Source organism: Astatotilapia calliptera, chromosome 19 (genome assembly GCF_964374335.1).
Source record: "Astatotilapia calliptera chromosome 19, fAstCal68.1, whole genome shotgun sequence".
In the NCBI taxonomy this organism is placed as follows: domain Eukaryota; kingdom Metazoa; phylum Chordata; class Actinopteri; order Cichliformes; family Cichlidae; genus Astatotilapia; species Astatotilapia calliptera.
This window is the reverse complement of record NC_137440.1, coordinates 24,533,040-24,550,376: the sequence shown is the minus strand read 5'-3', so window position 1 is coordinate 24,550,376 and position 17,337 is coordinate 24,533,040. Positions and strand designations below refer to the sequence as shown.

The 17,337-nt window shown below is 38.0% G+C and overlaps 1 protein-coding gene across 1 annotated transcript in view; it reads right to left on the bottom strand.

The window, feature by feature from the left end:
* Positions 1-7,020: 7,020 nt before the first annotated feature.
* stxbp6 (syntaxin binding protein 6 (amisyn)) overlaps positions 7,021-17,337 on the bottom strand; it is a 67,901-nt gene continuing 57,584 nt past the window's right edge. Inside the window, exons 5-6 of the mRNA XM_026151295.2 lie at positions 10,082-10,239; positions 7,021-8,809 (exon numbers count right to left, since the gene is read on the bottom strand). Coding sequence (XP_026007080.1) covers positions 8,786-8,809; positions 10,082-10,239 — 182 coding nt within the window. The 3' untranslated portion in view covers positions 7,021-8,785. The remainder of the gene's footprint in view (positions 8,810-10,081; positions 10,240-17,337) is intronic.

The window sequence follows — 17,337 nt, the reverse complement described above, 5'->3', positions numbered from 1 at the left end:
ATTATTCTGGGCAAAACTAATTTGATTGATGGATAACAGGTTAGGTGAGTGTGCCTCTTCATGTATGTGTGCACGCAGGAGAGAAAGGCGGGGCTCTAACCAGATGAGAGCCTAAATCAGTGTGATTAATTCATGTTAATTGCTGCCCTCTGGCGCTGGTGCCACGGTTGTCGTTACTTTGCTGATATACACGGTTTTGGGCACCGCCCCTTTGTCCACAAGATAAATCTCTTAAGTCGATAAAGAGGAAGACACACGCTTCTGCTGATGCACAACTTCACACTGCAGTCACATGCAAAAAGACACACACAAAACTCTCCGTCGCCTACCCCAGTCCTCCTGTGGAATTTAGTGAATATCAACCAGGTTGTGATGATGGATCATAAACAAACAGAAAATGACAGAATGTTATGAATTCTCCCCTCTGCATATTCCACCATAATTTAGTGGCTTCACGCTGCATGCACTGCCAAACTGTAGGGCGTTGTCTGCATACTGATGTCCTGTTCGCTCTCAAGAGGGGCTCATAGGATGGGACACCTCCCTAGATTGTAATAGGATGGCGATGCTTCACAGAGGAAAACAGAAATATCAAAAAATCTGTGAAGACTTTGCACTTCTGAAGACATCCTTCAAACAGCAACTAAGCTTGATAACAGAGGATTCAGGCAAATAAAAAGTGAGGTGGTCCATATCTTAAGTGATGCACGTGCGTGCATTTCAAAGCATACGCAGTGCCTGTGTTACAATCTCTCTGCTCTGATAACAGACGCGTAAACATAATCGAACTGATATGCAAGAGTGATTAATGCCACACGATCCCTCTGTGATTTGTGGTGTGCGTGTTTTGCATGTCATTATTATTCAAAATTGTCATTCAGAACAAGGTTACTTAAAAAAACATGGTACATTTTTAAACAATTTGTATAACATATGCATGATTAAAGTGAGTTAAGAGGTAGTTTAGCATATTTCATTCATTTGAGCAAATCTATGATATTTATCCTGAGTGAATGATATTCATGGTACATACATTTAAACTCAAATCTATCTCAGACTAAGTTTACATTCAAATGCATAGCAAATCTAATTAAGTGAACCTCAAACATGTACACAATTTTCCTGCACATTGTACAGTCTATCTTCCCTGTATTTGAAACACTTCATTTTGATGCTGATTGTATTTAACAGCTGATTCCTTCATGTGATCGCCTCATTCCTATGATGAATCAGGTGACTTCTCCCGAAGCAGGAAAAGATTGCACGTCACCGCTTGTTTAAAGCCAATCCGTTTCTTCAGTCAAGTCAATACGGTAACAGCTGGATACACTAGAAAGGAGTGCTGTTGAATCAATATTGATGTCACATACAGTAGTATACTATCAGATCCCTTGTAGGGTTGTTATAAATACATAAACACTAAAGCAGCTAATACAAAATACATTATTTGTTGTATATTACATGCACATGGTCACATATTGTTATTTATTTTCTCTTTTTTTATTTCACAAAAACACTAAATATCCTAATGCCATGTGCCTTGCGTAGCAACAATATTCCTGCGTACACTGCATTGTGAATATAAACAGCATGAAAAGGTCCACAAGGAAGTGGGTCACTGCAGATCTTTTTTCCTTCCACTCCCATTTGTCTTTTGAAACTCATTTATTCAGGGTGATATTTTTACTCAGAAGGCACGTGTTTCAGTCTATCCATTCAGCTCAAAAATATCCCTTTGAGTTTATTAATAAACACGACAAACTATATTAGGTGTCTTTTGCTAGAGTAATGCAGAATTTGACTTAAGCCGACACAAATCCAAGTATTTGGCAATCCAGGAGACATAAGGAGTAAAGTGAGGACAAACTCGTATGAACAATAAAAGTACTGATCTTTAAAAAGGAAGAAAGGGGTGGTTGAGGTGAATGCATGTCCGCATAATGAATGATGATTCCAGCATAGCTGACATTGCACTCCACAGGAACTCTGAGGCAGAGAGGAGAATTGGGAGGATAGGCTGCTTGATTTAGAGCAAGCAGCTGTTGTGCACTTTACTTCGCTACATATCTGCCAAGTCACTGTGGGCAATCATTGAAGTGACCCAAGCTGCACCGGTCTCTGACGTTTCCTTACATAAAATCCTAATTCTGCCAATTAACATAATCTTTATTCTCCCACTTTTACTCCCCAGTCGAACAGGACACACAGTACTGCAGTTAATTGCATGTGACAAGGAGCACTAATAATTAACGGGTCTGGACAGCAGTAGTGGTGGGACTGTAGCTGTGAACTCCCTCCTCCTCCTCCTCTCCATCAGATGTGCTGACTCGGTGTCTGTGAGATGCAGCTCCTTGTTGGAGACAAGTGACTATGAATATCTCAGCACAGCCAAGGTAAACAGTGTATTCTGACTGACTGCTTCATGGCGTAAGATCATCTTATTTTGCTGCTATTTAACCTTTTGTCTATTTTTAGCTGCTTTGCCGTATGTATCTGTTCTCATATCTTAGTGTTGAAAGTAACTGTATTAAGTGAAACAATTGGTATTTCCTCATCTGTACACTTAAACGGGGCAGAAATCAGTGACAGCAAATGAGGATTAATAATAATGGATTGCATTTATATAGCGCTTTTCGAGACCCTCAAATTCCACTATTCATTCACTCTCACATTCACACACTGGTGGAGGCAAGCTACAGTTGTAGCCACATCTGCCCTGGGGCAGACTGACAGAAGCAAGGCTGCCATATCGCGCCATCGGCCCCTTTATCCAACACCAGTAGGCGGTAGGTGAAGTGTCTTGCCCCAGGACACAACGACCGAGACTGTCCGAGCCGGGACTCGAATCGGCAACCTTCCGATTACAAGACAAACTGCCCACTCTTGAGCCACGATCGCCCACTTAAGTCAGATACAGCATGAAAGGAGGGGCTGGGGTGGAGATGGGTTGCAAAGCAGCTTGCAGCAGCACAGCAACAGCAGGAAAGCTAAGGCAGCTTGAACAGCTGCATTGGTTCCGACAAGGAAGAGCTGAGGGCTGCTCTATTAAGGGTATGGGATAAAATAACAGAGGAAGGCATAAAGCATGTGGTTATGTCAACAGGTCAGAGACAGCAAACAGTTATGCACCATCTACTTCATTACCTAAAATAATGGCAGATGATGATGGTGTTCATCATTAAACTACTACTGCTGCTGCTACTACTATTAGACTACTAGACTTAGACTACTACTAAACTACTGCAATTAAATATTAGCAATACATACTTTAACAATGCACAGTGCATTTTATTTTAATTTACATTGACTGTTTTGAAATACAGACCCTAAAGAACAAGGAACATGACTTATCATCTGGATACCTGGCAGTTGGATTGATGTAAATATTAACTTAAACAACAAACAAAAAATAAGCACTATAGCAAAAAGCCATCATAACACATATGCCAATCAACAGCTAAAAGGCCACTGTAACAGTAGGTTCTGCCATAACAGTATGTCAGATCAATTAACTGGAAATAACTATGGGGGTGCCATGTTCACCAACCAGGTGCAACACAGATTAATATTAATATATTGGGCTTTGGAGGCCAGTATAAAATTGGCTTTCATCCCTCCTCTAAAGATAAAAAAGAAAACACAAACTTAAAGTTTAGTTTCAAATAATATTAGCTCATTAGTTTAATGCTACTTCTGTGCTTAATTTTTGTATTTTGTAATAACGGATTTAGAACTCTTCATTATATCTGCGTACATACTGATAAAGTCTGTAGATTATTGTTATTAATCCTGTTAAGTAAACTATAACCAAAAATACATTACAAACTAATTACTCATATTAATTATACTAATTAGGTCAGGAAAGCAATGCAAAAGTTTTTATTGCACTTTTCTTTTGGTGTACTCAGTTGGTAAAAGTCCTTTCCAGACACATGGCTTTGCATCTCACTATCCTGAATACCTTAAAGCTGCAGTTAATGTCCATTTTAAACTTTAACTTTGAGGTAAAATCCTGTCCTGGCTAATGGGTCTACTCAGGAATCGTTGCAGAGATTTGTATGCGATAATGAGAAGTAGAGGTGCAGTCCCAATTCATTCATCCTTCTAACCTCTGGGTGTAACTTGTAATTACTCCAGTGCGGCTATGGGGTGGTTGGCAGATTAAAAAGAAGTTGCCCTGAGGGTGGTTGGCCAGCCAGTTAAAGAGTCAGACAGCCACCAAGGCTCTGCTGAAGTGACACAAATTCCCTGGCTGACAGGAATGTCAATGCAGCTCTCAAGGTGACACCTGACTGCACAAACTCTCCCGTCTTGTGCCAAGATCACTAAAGAAATACATTACTAAAGTGTTACATGCACACCAGTGTTCACTACATGTGGAAAAAAAAAGTTAACTGAGATGAGTCTCAGTTAATATTTTAAAATAAATTCTATGATTTCTTTCATCTACAATATATATAAGGAAAATTTAGGATTTTTTAAGAGTCTACAGCCTTTCTAAGTAGCACATGTGTTCACTCTGACCTCAGTTAAACTCTTCAGCATTATATGTATGTATATTAAACATGTAACATACACACAGAGGTTTTATATTTGAGGAAATACACCAAATAAATTAAATAAATGTTACTCATACTTTTACACCTATGCTGTAAACACAATTTTGCAAGGGGGTATTTTTTTATAACGTGGCACTGCAGCATCTACGCATACTTCTACCATTGCTAACAGTCCATTATAACACAGTTTAACATCCTTTGGTCATCTTACTCACCAGCTTGTTTGTTCACTGTACATTTTACACATACTGTATCTCCGTACAGTTTTTTCTATACATATTTCTGTACATCGTTACCTGTATATACAAACCTCAGTTGCTTATGTATAGGACCACTTTGTGTCTTCCTTGTATATCTTGTATTCCCCTTGCTACAGGAGCTGTGTAACACTGAAATTTCTCATCCGTGGGATAATAAAGGTTTATTCTATTCTATTACTGCTTGTAATAAGCAGTTATTACAAAACAGCATATGGATTATATTTTTTAAAAAAAGAAAAAAGCAAGACAATATTTTACACTACAAACCTCCTACATAATTACATTGATAATGTATCTGTTACTGGAAATGAATCACGACCCATCTTCAGGTTAGTGATTTGCTCTGATTTGTCAGTAACCAGCATTTACAGATACTGAACACGTCTCAGTCATTTCTTCCATCTCACCACCTGATCCCCTTCCAATGCTAACCAATAAGAGTTGATGTTTTTCAACAAGGCTGGCACACCATCTAGTGGTGTACAGAGGAAATTCAGCTGTGCTTGGTGTATTAATCAAACGTAAAATGTCTTCACAATTTCTAAGTATTTGATTTTTTTTCCTGGATTTGACAAAGAGGTAAAAAGAACTAAAAAAAAAAATTCTTTTTCAAAGAGCATAATGCCAATTTTGTAGATATAAAACTTCAACATATAAAAACAACATGTGGAAAAAGTAACAGGGTCCTAATGTTTTGTCAATTAGTATGGAATCCAAAACAGTATTCAAATGAACCGGGTTGTAATCTTAGCTAAAACAGTAGACAATTCCAAGAACTTCACTGTTTCTAGAGCTCAGAGGGAGAGAGAGGAGAGATGGTGGGTTTCAAGACAAAAATCTGGGCTGATGCACAGTGCTGTCAGAGTGAGTAATAGTCCTGTGCACAGATTTCAGTGAGTCTTACACTTACTGCTCTCTCTAAAGCTATAGATCAGGTATTTGTTCTGTCACTAACTGTCATCTGTCCTTCTGCTGTGCATATATCTATCTATCTATCTATCTATCTATCTATCTATCTATCCTTTCCTCTACTCCCACCAAATTTTTTTCCACACCACCTCTATCGCTTCTGTACCTTTAATTTGTTCTCTACCCACATGTTCACCTGTTTTCTCCCCTTTCCATTCCACATCCACCCCCTTACAGTTCTACCTTACATCCATCATCACCACCTGCCTAGTGTAATTCCTTTCTTCCTTTTCGGAGAACCACCTCCACCTGTTTAGCTGAATGTTTCTTTCTGAAGTTCTCATCTCCCTCATGGTTTTATCCTGGAAATGTCCTCCCAAAACTCAAAACTTATTCCCAAACTGCCACCCAAAGAAAAATATATATATGTACTTATTTTTTAAAGGTCATTAAAATATGCTTAGCAGTTCCAATAGGGGGACCTTAGAGTCCAAACAGAACATCAGTAATGCTTAAGAATGCTAAAATAAGAATTATAAAAACTTACTATTAGCAGTTTGCTTGAAAACCACTTGATTAGACCCATGTCAACTGTTTTGTGTTAAAATGGCTGCAGTGAAAAATGTCTAAATACATCCTCTGATGTATTTATTAGTGCGGTGCATTTATTTCCATCACATTTTTCTGACCCCATGTTCCAGACTGGGGTCAGTGAATTTTAAAGATTAGTTCTATCAGCCTTAGACTGTCTAGACTTTCTGCCATTATGGTCAACTTACCCTTTGCAACTGAAACAAGAGAAATGAATCAAATGTAAAAATTATATTTATTAGTTTTAAAGTGACGGCAAACACCAATGAATGCCAAAAGTTTCCCTACTCACGGAAGCATCGTCTTCACCTCCAATCAATTATTTTAAACTTTTGGAGCATCACTGCATTTGTTTAAAATTTTAAAATACCTCCTCATGACTTGTAATACAGATTATTTCATTCAGTTGTAATAAAAGCTACAAACATCTTCTTCAGTCACCTTCAAAGGAAGCTACCTAATTGGGAACGTGTAGCAAAACAACCACACAACTCTGTTTCCAAAGAGGTGGGTTGTTACAGAATGCAATAGTTTGACTTAAAGTCTATATTTAAGTAAATATAATGCAAAGACAATATAAAAATATGCATTTTTTTTCTTCAGTGCTTGCAATGTGCTTATAGGGTTTGGAGTTTAACCTCAGCAGACTGAGGTGAGAGACATAAAAAGAGGCCACAAAAGGAAAAAAGGAAGCATTTTACTGTGATTGTGGAGTGGACTTTATTTCATATCTTACAGTATTATAGATGATGAAAGATGAGGTGGAACTGTGAACATCAGCGAAAATGGCATAAAGACCTCTGAGACACTAAACTTTGTAGCAGTGTTCTGTTTATAAGCCGGAAACAACAATGTGAGCTAAATCCAAAACGGTAAACAGCAGTCCATAAAATCATGGACTTTGATTCCACTGTTTGACTGAACTGCTCGAGTTGGCTATAAAAAGGACACAGAATAATATAAATTTGTCTTTATATCTATTTTTTTATTAAAACAAGTAACATCAAAAGTGTTAGAGGAATAAAAGCACACAAGTGTTAGGCAACCGGAACATTTCATTAGTGAACTCTGTGTTCTGCAAGATAAGGTTCGTCAGTGCATTGTAACATCATGAATTACAAAACTGAAAATATAAAAGAATCAAATACATCTCAAGCGTGAGGGCGGTGTCTTGCCATCAAAGAAGCCAAAGTTACGAACAGTGAGCGGATTGAACAACAACAACAAAAAAAGAAACAAACGAAAAAGAAAAAACTAAAAGAAGAAAACTACCACACGCCACTGCTGTTATTGAAGACATTTTCTCCTTTATCAGCATACATATTATAATGACCAACCCAAGTTACACAATAAGCACAAGGTATGACTACTGAAGAGTTTAGAGTTGAAATACAGCCAGGATCAGTTTCAAAGCATCCCCATGTTCAGGGACAAATTAGCTCTACAGACACCGAGATAATAGTAGAAGAAGAATTACATGTTGCTTTTTACAGTGCAGAAGCTGGCTTACTGAATTACCCCTGTTAACATAAAGTATTAGACAGAGTAATTCATATACTTTAAAAGCTTATTCTTTAAATGAAATCTTCAAGTACACTTCCCAAAATCTATTCCATGTAGTTTAGGTTGTTTTTCAATGACGGACACATAACAAGAGGGAAAAATATTTCAACATTTTTATATCTTGTCACCCAAACCACTCATCACTCAGTCTCATCAGCAGTTTATGAAATCATATCTTAAACTTTTTTTTAACTAATACTGTTTTGATAGATTTTGAAATTATGGTCCGAGTTTAATGTCCAGAAATCAGAGCAGAAAAGGAAACATTAAATGTCAAACAGAAATGTGATCATCCCTTTCATTCGACTTCCCACTCCCACAAATATCTATTAAAATACAACTTAGGCATCAAATCTAGGCTATTTTTACATATGTGTCTTATTTATATGTTATATACTGGCAGCCAATCCAAAGCCGAGCAATCAGAGGGCGCCCTCACTCATAAATTAAGACTTCATAATTACCGCAGCTCTCATAAATAACCAGTATAAATGGGAGCCAAGCTGTTCCTTAGGAGGGAGTAATTGCCGATGATGATTTGGCAACACGTGTACGCTCTCATTTGTGTGTGAGCGAACGAAAAGAGGAAGTGTCTTGAGTGACTGTCATTATCAAGTAGAGTCATAGCTGTGGCTTGTAACTTTTTTTTGGCAAACAGAAGCATGAAACATTCAGTTGACAGTGTCAAGCAGTTTTGTTTACCTCTCTTCGGTCCCCTGCACGATCCGTCTTTAGGAACGAGAAGCACCGGAGTACAGTAACCCAAAACATTAAAATGTTAACATTGTTAACAAATTTTAATCATATTGAAACTTTTACAAAGAATAAAATCTGGAATCCTTCTCCTGTACAGCAACTGGCGATTGCTGACCCTCCCTTAGCCCAGTTGGTTTTGGCAGTGGTCTAACACTTGTGCTTCATGGCAAGCTGTAGAAACATTTGGGTAGGGTTGAAAGACAATAAAGTGAGAGAATGCAAGAAAAGTGTGGAAGACGCACACACAGAAAGACTACAGGTTGGTGCTAAATAATGAGGAGAATTCTACACATCCATCAAGTGGGGGCAGTAAAGTAGCACACAAAAATGAGGGGTTCGGATTAAAGCTGAAGAGTGCAGCTATGTAGCTGTCAACAAGGGATTGCAGAAGTGGACTCAGACGAAGAGTCAAGGTGACCTACTCGCAGCAGTACAGATGCTTAATGTTAAAATGTAGGAAGAAAAAAACCCAAATCCTTCACATTCCAGCCAGCCAATCCATTCTCAAAGTCATCCTCAAACAGAATAAGACAAGACTTTTTATCCGTCTCTAAGGTTACCAAAGCGCTTTCAACTGAGGATTTCAGGCAGGCAACGGCATGAATCTTGATAACGTGCAAGACAAATGACAAGTTTGAAACATGTCATATTTCAAACATATTTCATAACACATTTTACTCGATGCTCATGGCATCAAGTGAAATGGGAAACAAAAATGAAAAATTCTTCGTGGGGGTTGTGCAGTCATGCTCTAAAACCACCAAAGCTATTTCCCTGCTTTTCCCCTGTGGTTATTACAGTTTTTGTAATTTCTCACAGCAGGGAAACACGTCTTTTAGCTGTGAGAGGGCCATGCAATACTCTTCAAATGTCTTTCAATTATCTCACCGTGGCTTACAAGACGCAATGCATCATTCAACTTCAAAAGGTAGCAGATGGCTTTACTATTAAAGTCAATGATATCCCACTATGGCCAGAAATCATATGCCTGTCAGTGAATGGTGTTGTTGAACAGCAAGCTGCAAACCCGAGGCGTCTGATTTACGATGTTGTTAGATATATGATGATCACAATCAGGTGTGCTCGTTACAAAGCAATACAATATTTGCTCTTGTTTTGAAGTAATAAAAATAAAAGATCATGCACTAATAGCCTCATTAAACAGCATGCAATTAGTTTTCCTGACGACGAAGAGATGTGGGATTGAGGCAGAGTGAGGGAACACCCTATAGAGAACTATGAAATGGAGTCAGTGAAGGGGGGAAAAAATGATTATCTTCACAGAGCAGACATGCTCAGGTTTTGGAAAAGGTTTCATCTTCATCAATAATGACTGGTAATTCTGCAACATCTCAAAGTCAGAATTCCAGCGTACTACATTAAAATAGTAATCCCACCTTGCGGTTACATATTGTAATGCATCTTAGTAACAAATGGACTCACCTTGTGTGCAGTGACAGCAAACTGTTCAGCACTGTTCATCATGTCTGCAGTCCTCTCCTCAGCCCGGCCTAATCGCTCACCACGCTCGTTCAGAGCCTGGCTGGCCTTCTGTACAGCACTCGTCACACTGTCTGCAGCTGAGTGTAGTATACTGTTACCTGCAGATAAGGGTAGGAGAGAAGAAGCAAGCCAAGACGTAGGCAAGGGAGAAAAAAGACAAGCAAATGCAACAACAACAAAAAAGGAGTGAAAAGACAAGGGGAAAAGAGAAGAAAAAATAATGTAAACAGATTAGCTGTCATGAAAGAACTGGCGACATCAGCTCAGGGCTGTGCAATCAGTGACCCTAAGCCTCAGTGTTAATTGTGGAAGACAAAACCATGAAAAACAAAATGGCTTCAAACAGGTGCAGTGTGGGAAGGTGCCTAATGAATTTTCTTCAAAGCTGATTTACTTCAAGGTAGGATCAAGGGAAATTAACCTTTCCCCAACTTGAAAGAATGCAACTGCAACACAAGTAACTCCGAATGTAATGTTTCCTTCAGGAAAGCGGGTTATTCTTGGGGACATTCAGCACTACTTTTCTTCAATTTGAAACTTTCGTGGACAGCTTTGTGATTGCGCTGCCTTTTTTTCCCCCCTAAACTACAATATAATAACGAACAGATATGTGCTCGGCGGCATGGGCTACCCCGGAGACCCGTAGTGGATATAAGACACAGAGCACATCTTCAGATAGCTGTGGCAGCCTTGCGGATGTTTCCTCTGACAAGACATTAATCTACCACACATTGGGAGTTCTGCCATTATGCACTACTATAACAACTAGACTGGGAACAGCAATCTTCCTGCTGTTTTCTTTTTGTGGAACAGTTGCACTGCTATATAATTTGTCATTTTATACTGATGTAATTTAAGGGAAATGTCTGCACTTTTTTTTTAACATTTTCACCTCATACTGCTTTGTCCCAATTCTCCTGGAGTTAAAATGGAACTTTCCACTCTGTGGTGAGACAGTCCACTACCAAACATCATTGAACAATAAGAAAATAGGAAACGACAATAAAGGCAGCTTTACTGTAGCATAACATATAACACGACTTTGGATCATTCTGTCTTTTTTGGGCATTGATCTGTTAGCAACCATCAAAAAGGTCAGGTGAGTGAACTTAATTAAAAACAGATATAAAATGATAATATATAATATTAAAAAATATGCATATAATCAGGTTGAGCCAACAGCACAGAGTAAAGCTTGGAAGTACTGAATGTAATTAGGCTCTGATAAGCCTGATTCTATCTTTTTCACAGGAAAGTGCAATATAGGTAGTGTACATCCTCTGGCATCAAGGCAGGTAGTCACCTACTTCAGTGATTATATGAGAGCCCAAAAGCAGACAGTGAGGCCAGCTGGTGCTCCTTCAAAAGAAGTTAACTTGACAGTCAAAGCAATTTATGTAGAGATGTATCAGTACTGCAGCACACAGATGGATGTGAGTATAGATGTTTACACCCATTCGTGTGCACACTAAATGAAATGGAAACACACACAAGTTTTCCCTTCAATTTTCTTTAAATTACAGTAAATGAAGCACAGTCAATGTGGCAAACACATCTGGACCTTGGAAGAAAAGAGCCGCATACCTCTTCTTTTTCTATTTAGTATAATGTCTACATTTTAAATTCTGTCCACTGCCAGAGTGCATTTCTACACTTTGTCATTATCATGCACTCCCCATTTGATTTCCTTTTTTTTTTTAAGTTAAAAAAAAACTTTGCTGAAAATATACTTTCTCCTAGGAAATATATTCTCTTCACTAGAAAGGATGAGACCTTTTCACCTTCAGACAGATTCTTCTTAATCCTCTCCTCCTCCAGGGAAGCCCTGGGACTAATACTCCCTTCATCCTCAATATAACCCCAACACTCGCAACCACCCAACACCATGCAGACTCAATAAATATATCTATTTATTTGTCTCCCCACCAATATCACGTCCCTTTTTTTCCCTCTGTTCCCAGAGATGTGTTGCAGCCTGCAACACAGGCTGTAGAAAGTACTCAGATAAAAGACAGGGTGGAGACATTCTGGAGGGTTTTTGATAGGAGGTGCAGTATCAGAAGCCAAATGAAATGTGTAGGAGTAGATTATGTTATGTGGTGCCATCGTTGTGCTGCTCTGAGCCTAGTGTCTGCACTTGAAGTGGAAGCTGATCAGGCACTGTTATCAAAAAAGATAACTTATATGGGTTTTAATTCAAGCTGAAGTTTAAAGTATCTCCTATTATGACACTGATGTCGCACTAGTAAATCTTAAAGAGGAGCTTTTTGTAAAGATTTGTCAATCTGTGACAGCGCTGAATCTGCTAAACCCATGACGCGCCTGTCTCGACAATGTCAAAGGCATTTGGTTATTTTACTCACAGAAATCAACATGATCAGCCAGGGTTTCTCAAACAATGGAGGCTAAAAAAGGCAAGCTGTTTGCTGGCAAAATATTCTAGAAAAATAAAAACTACAAGCAAAGGCAAACATAACAAGGAAGTGGGGTGTGGGGTGGTGGGATAATTCAAAGTCAACCCTTCCTTTTCCACTTTGTCTGTAAGCAGCAGATTACAGCCTGCGCTGCTGTGAGGCAAAGAAAATAACCTGATAGTTATCAACAAGAGCATGTCAGATACACTTCACAAGATGCTGACAGCCAAGTCACATTTACTATTACAATACATGGGATTGATAAGATTGGACACAAAAGATCCATGCTGGAGTGCTTTTAATATTTCAGGCTGTCAGTCTGTTAGAATAAAGCTGTAGGGTATAATGTGTGTGTGGGTGATTTAGGGGAGAGAATGTTTTGCAGTCATTTGTTACGCATTAGCGTGCGCATAACAGCTCCAATGAGATATTATGAATGAGGCTGGTGTTATTCATGCAAATATAAAATGTACTGTCAAGGATGTTGGTAAGTGCAGCCAATGCTTAATGCTCAGTTTCACCTCTATCACCAGCATTTTGACTCTGAAGTACAGAATAGCCCATTTTCATCTTGCATAGAGCTTCTTTGCATTTTTCTATTGTGTTAATCACAATTACCAAAACAAAGTAATATGTGAAAAAATTTTTTCACTAATTCAAAGAAAAGTAAAAAGCAGATTAACAAAAACTTAAACAATACTGTGTACTCACAACATTAAAATAAGAATAAAAACAGCAAATACCTTCAGTTTTACTCTGTTAATTTGGTCATGTTTGCATCACACCTGCTTGAAGAAGATCCTTGGCATTAGGGATGTTCATGACTGAATCTTCAAAATGTTTTACATTTGTATTGTAATACAGCATTCATTCTAAACTTCTTAAATTTGCCCAAATCTAAAAATACCACAAAACATTCAAAGTAGCACTGAAACTAAACTAAGGTGAAACATCTTCAAACTGAAATGAGCAAACCCTTTGTAGAAAGTACCTGGAATTAGACTGAGAAAAAAATGAGAACAACTAAAAAATACAAATACAACCATTTTGATAATACAAAAAACTAACTCCGATACCAATATTATCCTATACTCCCGTTTTTAAAAATTAAAGCAAAAAGGTAAAACAAGGTAAACAAGGATGTGTGTGAAGGATGCTATGAGTATAAAATGCATTTTTCTATTGTAACTGCAATTTTCTGATAATAGTTTATCTTAAACTGAATGTATTAACAATTTTAATGTTTTTGTGATAAAAGGACACCTTTCAATTTATTTTTTTGGATTAAAAAGAGTATTGCGGATGTGTGTGTGTGTGTGTGTGTGTGTGTGTGTGTGTGTGTGTGTGTGTGTACACACCAGTGGAGAGAACTAAATCAAAGAGCTAAATACATTATAAAGGCCAAAAGAAGCTTTAAACAGAGTAAGTAAAGCTTCCAAGAAATAGAAAAATGCTCCAAAAATTAAATACTTTACATTCTTCTATATGTGGATCAGTCAAACAATGTCTTAATACCTGTCAATGTTTTCCCCAAAGGTTACATTTGTTGTGTAGAAAATGAGCATGGCAGGTAAAGCCCTCATACCAAATGATTTAGACACAAAAGAATGATGTACAAAATGATGGATTAAAATCATAAAACAGACTTCCTAGGAGCCTAAAGGCACAGCTATGCTGCTCCTACTCCAAGATAACCAACCCCCCCGCTGCAGTTTAATTAATGCAAATCTTGACATTACCCACCGCAACATAATGAAAATATAGCTGAGGTTCAAACAAGAAGGGCACATCCCCTTGGCTCCAGATGTACACTTATTATTTCTCTATAGCCAGTTATCCAGTTTCTTTTTTAATCCAATCACTGTTCCACACATTCATCCTGCACCTTTTCCCCATGGTCAAATTACTTTCTTCTATTAAATTTTCACCCCCAAATCTCCATTTAATCAAGCATACTCACTCCCTCCAGCTCCTTTAAGTATCTGTACCCGACTTCCCACCCACCTCAGGCAGCACTTACTTACAATAAAATACATACTGGATACCCTGCATATCAAATAACATCACTTTATTTCAAGTTCCAAAATTTTCTGCTTTTTATTTATTCTCCAGAATTCAGAACCTTAAGTTGTTTAGAGTCACACAATATTTATTTCAACCTACGTAAACTCAATTACGTTCTCCTAATTTTCAAGTCCATGAGTTTAAAAAATGATCTTATTACCAGTATGTATGCATCCTACAGATGTGTGCATTAATTCTGGGACGTGAACCCTGAATGATGCCACAACTTGTTTTCATGAAGGCAAAGGACAGACCTTTGAACAGTTGGCCTTTAGGTTAGTCACAGTTAAGCTGTTTAAAAAGTCTTCAGCAAAGTACTAAATCCTAAATGTAACACAGAGCTGCGCCAGCACTGACAGAAAAATAGCTACTAGGTATTCATGAACTGCCTACTCGCAGCAGCATTAATCAGCAGATTAATGTTAGCATCACACAATGCATTACCAGCCATAATTTCCATGATTACAGTCTTTACTAAGCTTAAATGCTAATTTGTAATATGCTTCACAGGAGTGGAGACTATACTGAGGAAACAATTAGGGAAGAAGCACTTTGTCATTGTGCTACCTTTGAACCCCAGATTGTTATTTACACTCTTGAAGAAAAGAAATACATCATATGAAAACTGTTGGCTTTTCTGACATTCTCCAACAAAACACTGTAATCTGAGATTTTACATTTTTATCATTTAAGTGATTACAAAAACAAACAAACGGGAAAATTGACGAAACCACTGCCATTTATCACAACCAAATCCTTCAATCCAAGGGTTTTAAGATTAAGGGCAAAAGATTAGTATCTCAATAGGGACCAACCTAGGGAACATGTCTTATTTCAACCTTTGACATCCAGAGTGTGCTGTTATCTTTGCTACCAACGTGACTGGTGTCATCATACTGTGATCTAAAGGAATCTCTAAGGCAAAAAGGGGCTGTGTATGCCAAAAAACAGACTACTTGTCTCTAAAGAACTCCCAAATTTCATTACGAGATCTGCAAGGGAAAAGTCTTTGTAGTCTAAAACGAAAGTCTGAATAAAATTACAAGTGCAGGCAAGGACCTTTAATTTAAATATACTGGTCACAGCTTGGAGCTGACCAAAGACAACTTTTCAGCAGAACCTCATACCAACTCAAGTATCAGGGTTTGGGATTACTTCACTGAATCAAATTATGGCAGTGAGTTATTAATACATCATTAAGACTATGAAAAGATGAAATGTGTTATAGAATGGCTTACACAAATGCTCAGACTGCAATGTTGTGGGCAGTGTATGCAAGGAACGCTTCAAACATTTCATTATCAGCACTATCAAAGTTTTATCAATTGAAAGTTAAAGAACCCCTTTACCAGAAAACACCTTGCAGGCAATAACACCTGCAAGGCGTTTTCTGGTAAAGGGGCTGAGGCCAGGGGGTCTGCTTTCTTTTTTCATAAAAAATGTTAATATTTTGTTCAACTTCCAAAAGCTCATGTTTTCTATATGCTGTTCAAGTATATCACCTCATCAGTGAGCCCTGTTTAAAAGAAAAACTATTTCAAACAAATTTTAAAAAGCCAACATTTTGTAATGATTTTTTAAATACACATACTGCACCTCTGCACAGATTTCATTAGTGACCATGTACACAGTTTGTTAGAGGGGCCAAGGACAGCGAACATAACTCATATAACCTTTGGATATAAACTCAAAATCCCTTCCAGCAATGTACATCTCCATACAGGGACACATGCCACTGAAAGCAATGTCCTTGTACTCACTTGAAATGTATAAAACATGGCTCTCTGTACGGCTTTCAGGGAAAAAAATAGCAAGTACGAGTTACAAGTTTGTTCATTCCTGTCTGAATGAACAATTTATTGTGGTCAGATTTCAAAGTGTAACTACAGCAGAGGGATGATAAATTACAGAAAAAACTGAATCCTTCACTCTTGAGTTAATTTAGTAGCACTGCTGTGCTTTAAGAAGCAATTTGCTGGCGTGGTTAGGCCCAACTTCCAATAACCCTCCCCTAGGAGGGAATAGTTTTTGCAAATCAACACATCTCTTTCCTGACTGGGTGTGTTTTTAAATGTAAAACTGTGCGGTTTAATGAGCATGAAAATGTTTTCTATCACATTAATCAATACTTACACTGTACATATGGTAAATTAAAACCACAAGCCTTAAATTGTATCTCCACCATTACAAAAAAATTGGACAGAATTGTAAGACTTGTAAAAACATGCTGAATCACTTTACTCATCTAGTGGTGCAGCACCTTACTAAGAGACTGCGTTGCTGGCTTTTACTTCAATTTGTGCCCATTTGTTCAGTTATTAGCAAGAAAATGAAAACACACTCCTATTGTGTCGACATGAGACCAAGGAGACCAACAGGAGCCTTTATATGGTAAGGTAACGACCCCCTTTTGATCAATCACTTGGCAATGGTGGGAAGGAAAAACTCCCCACTTCATGAAACCTCCTGCTCCTTCCTGAGCAGCCATCAGCCATGACCGGTTGGAAGTGATGGGAGGAAGACAAGATACTGTAGTTCCTCAAGCCTGGTGATAAGTGGAACTCATCACTGATTAATAGAAGATATCTTTTCTGAGGTCTAGGTCATATCTAGAATTGGGTGGAGCAAGTTATTCAACTATAAGGGGGCGGGACTTTTAATTTAGCGCTTACCTCGTCTTAGCAGATGACCTTGATGTGAAACAAATTCTTTCCTCCT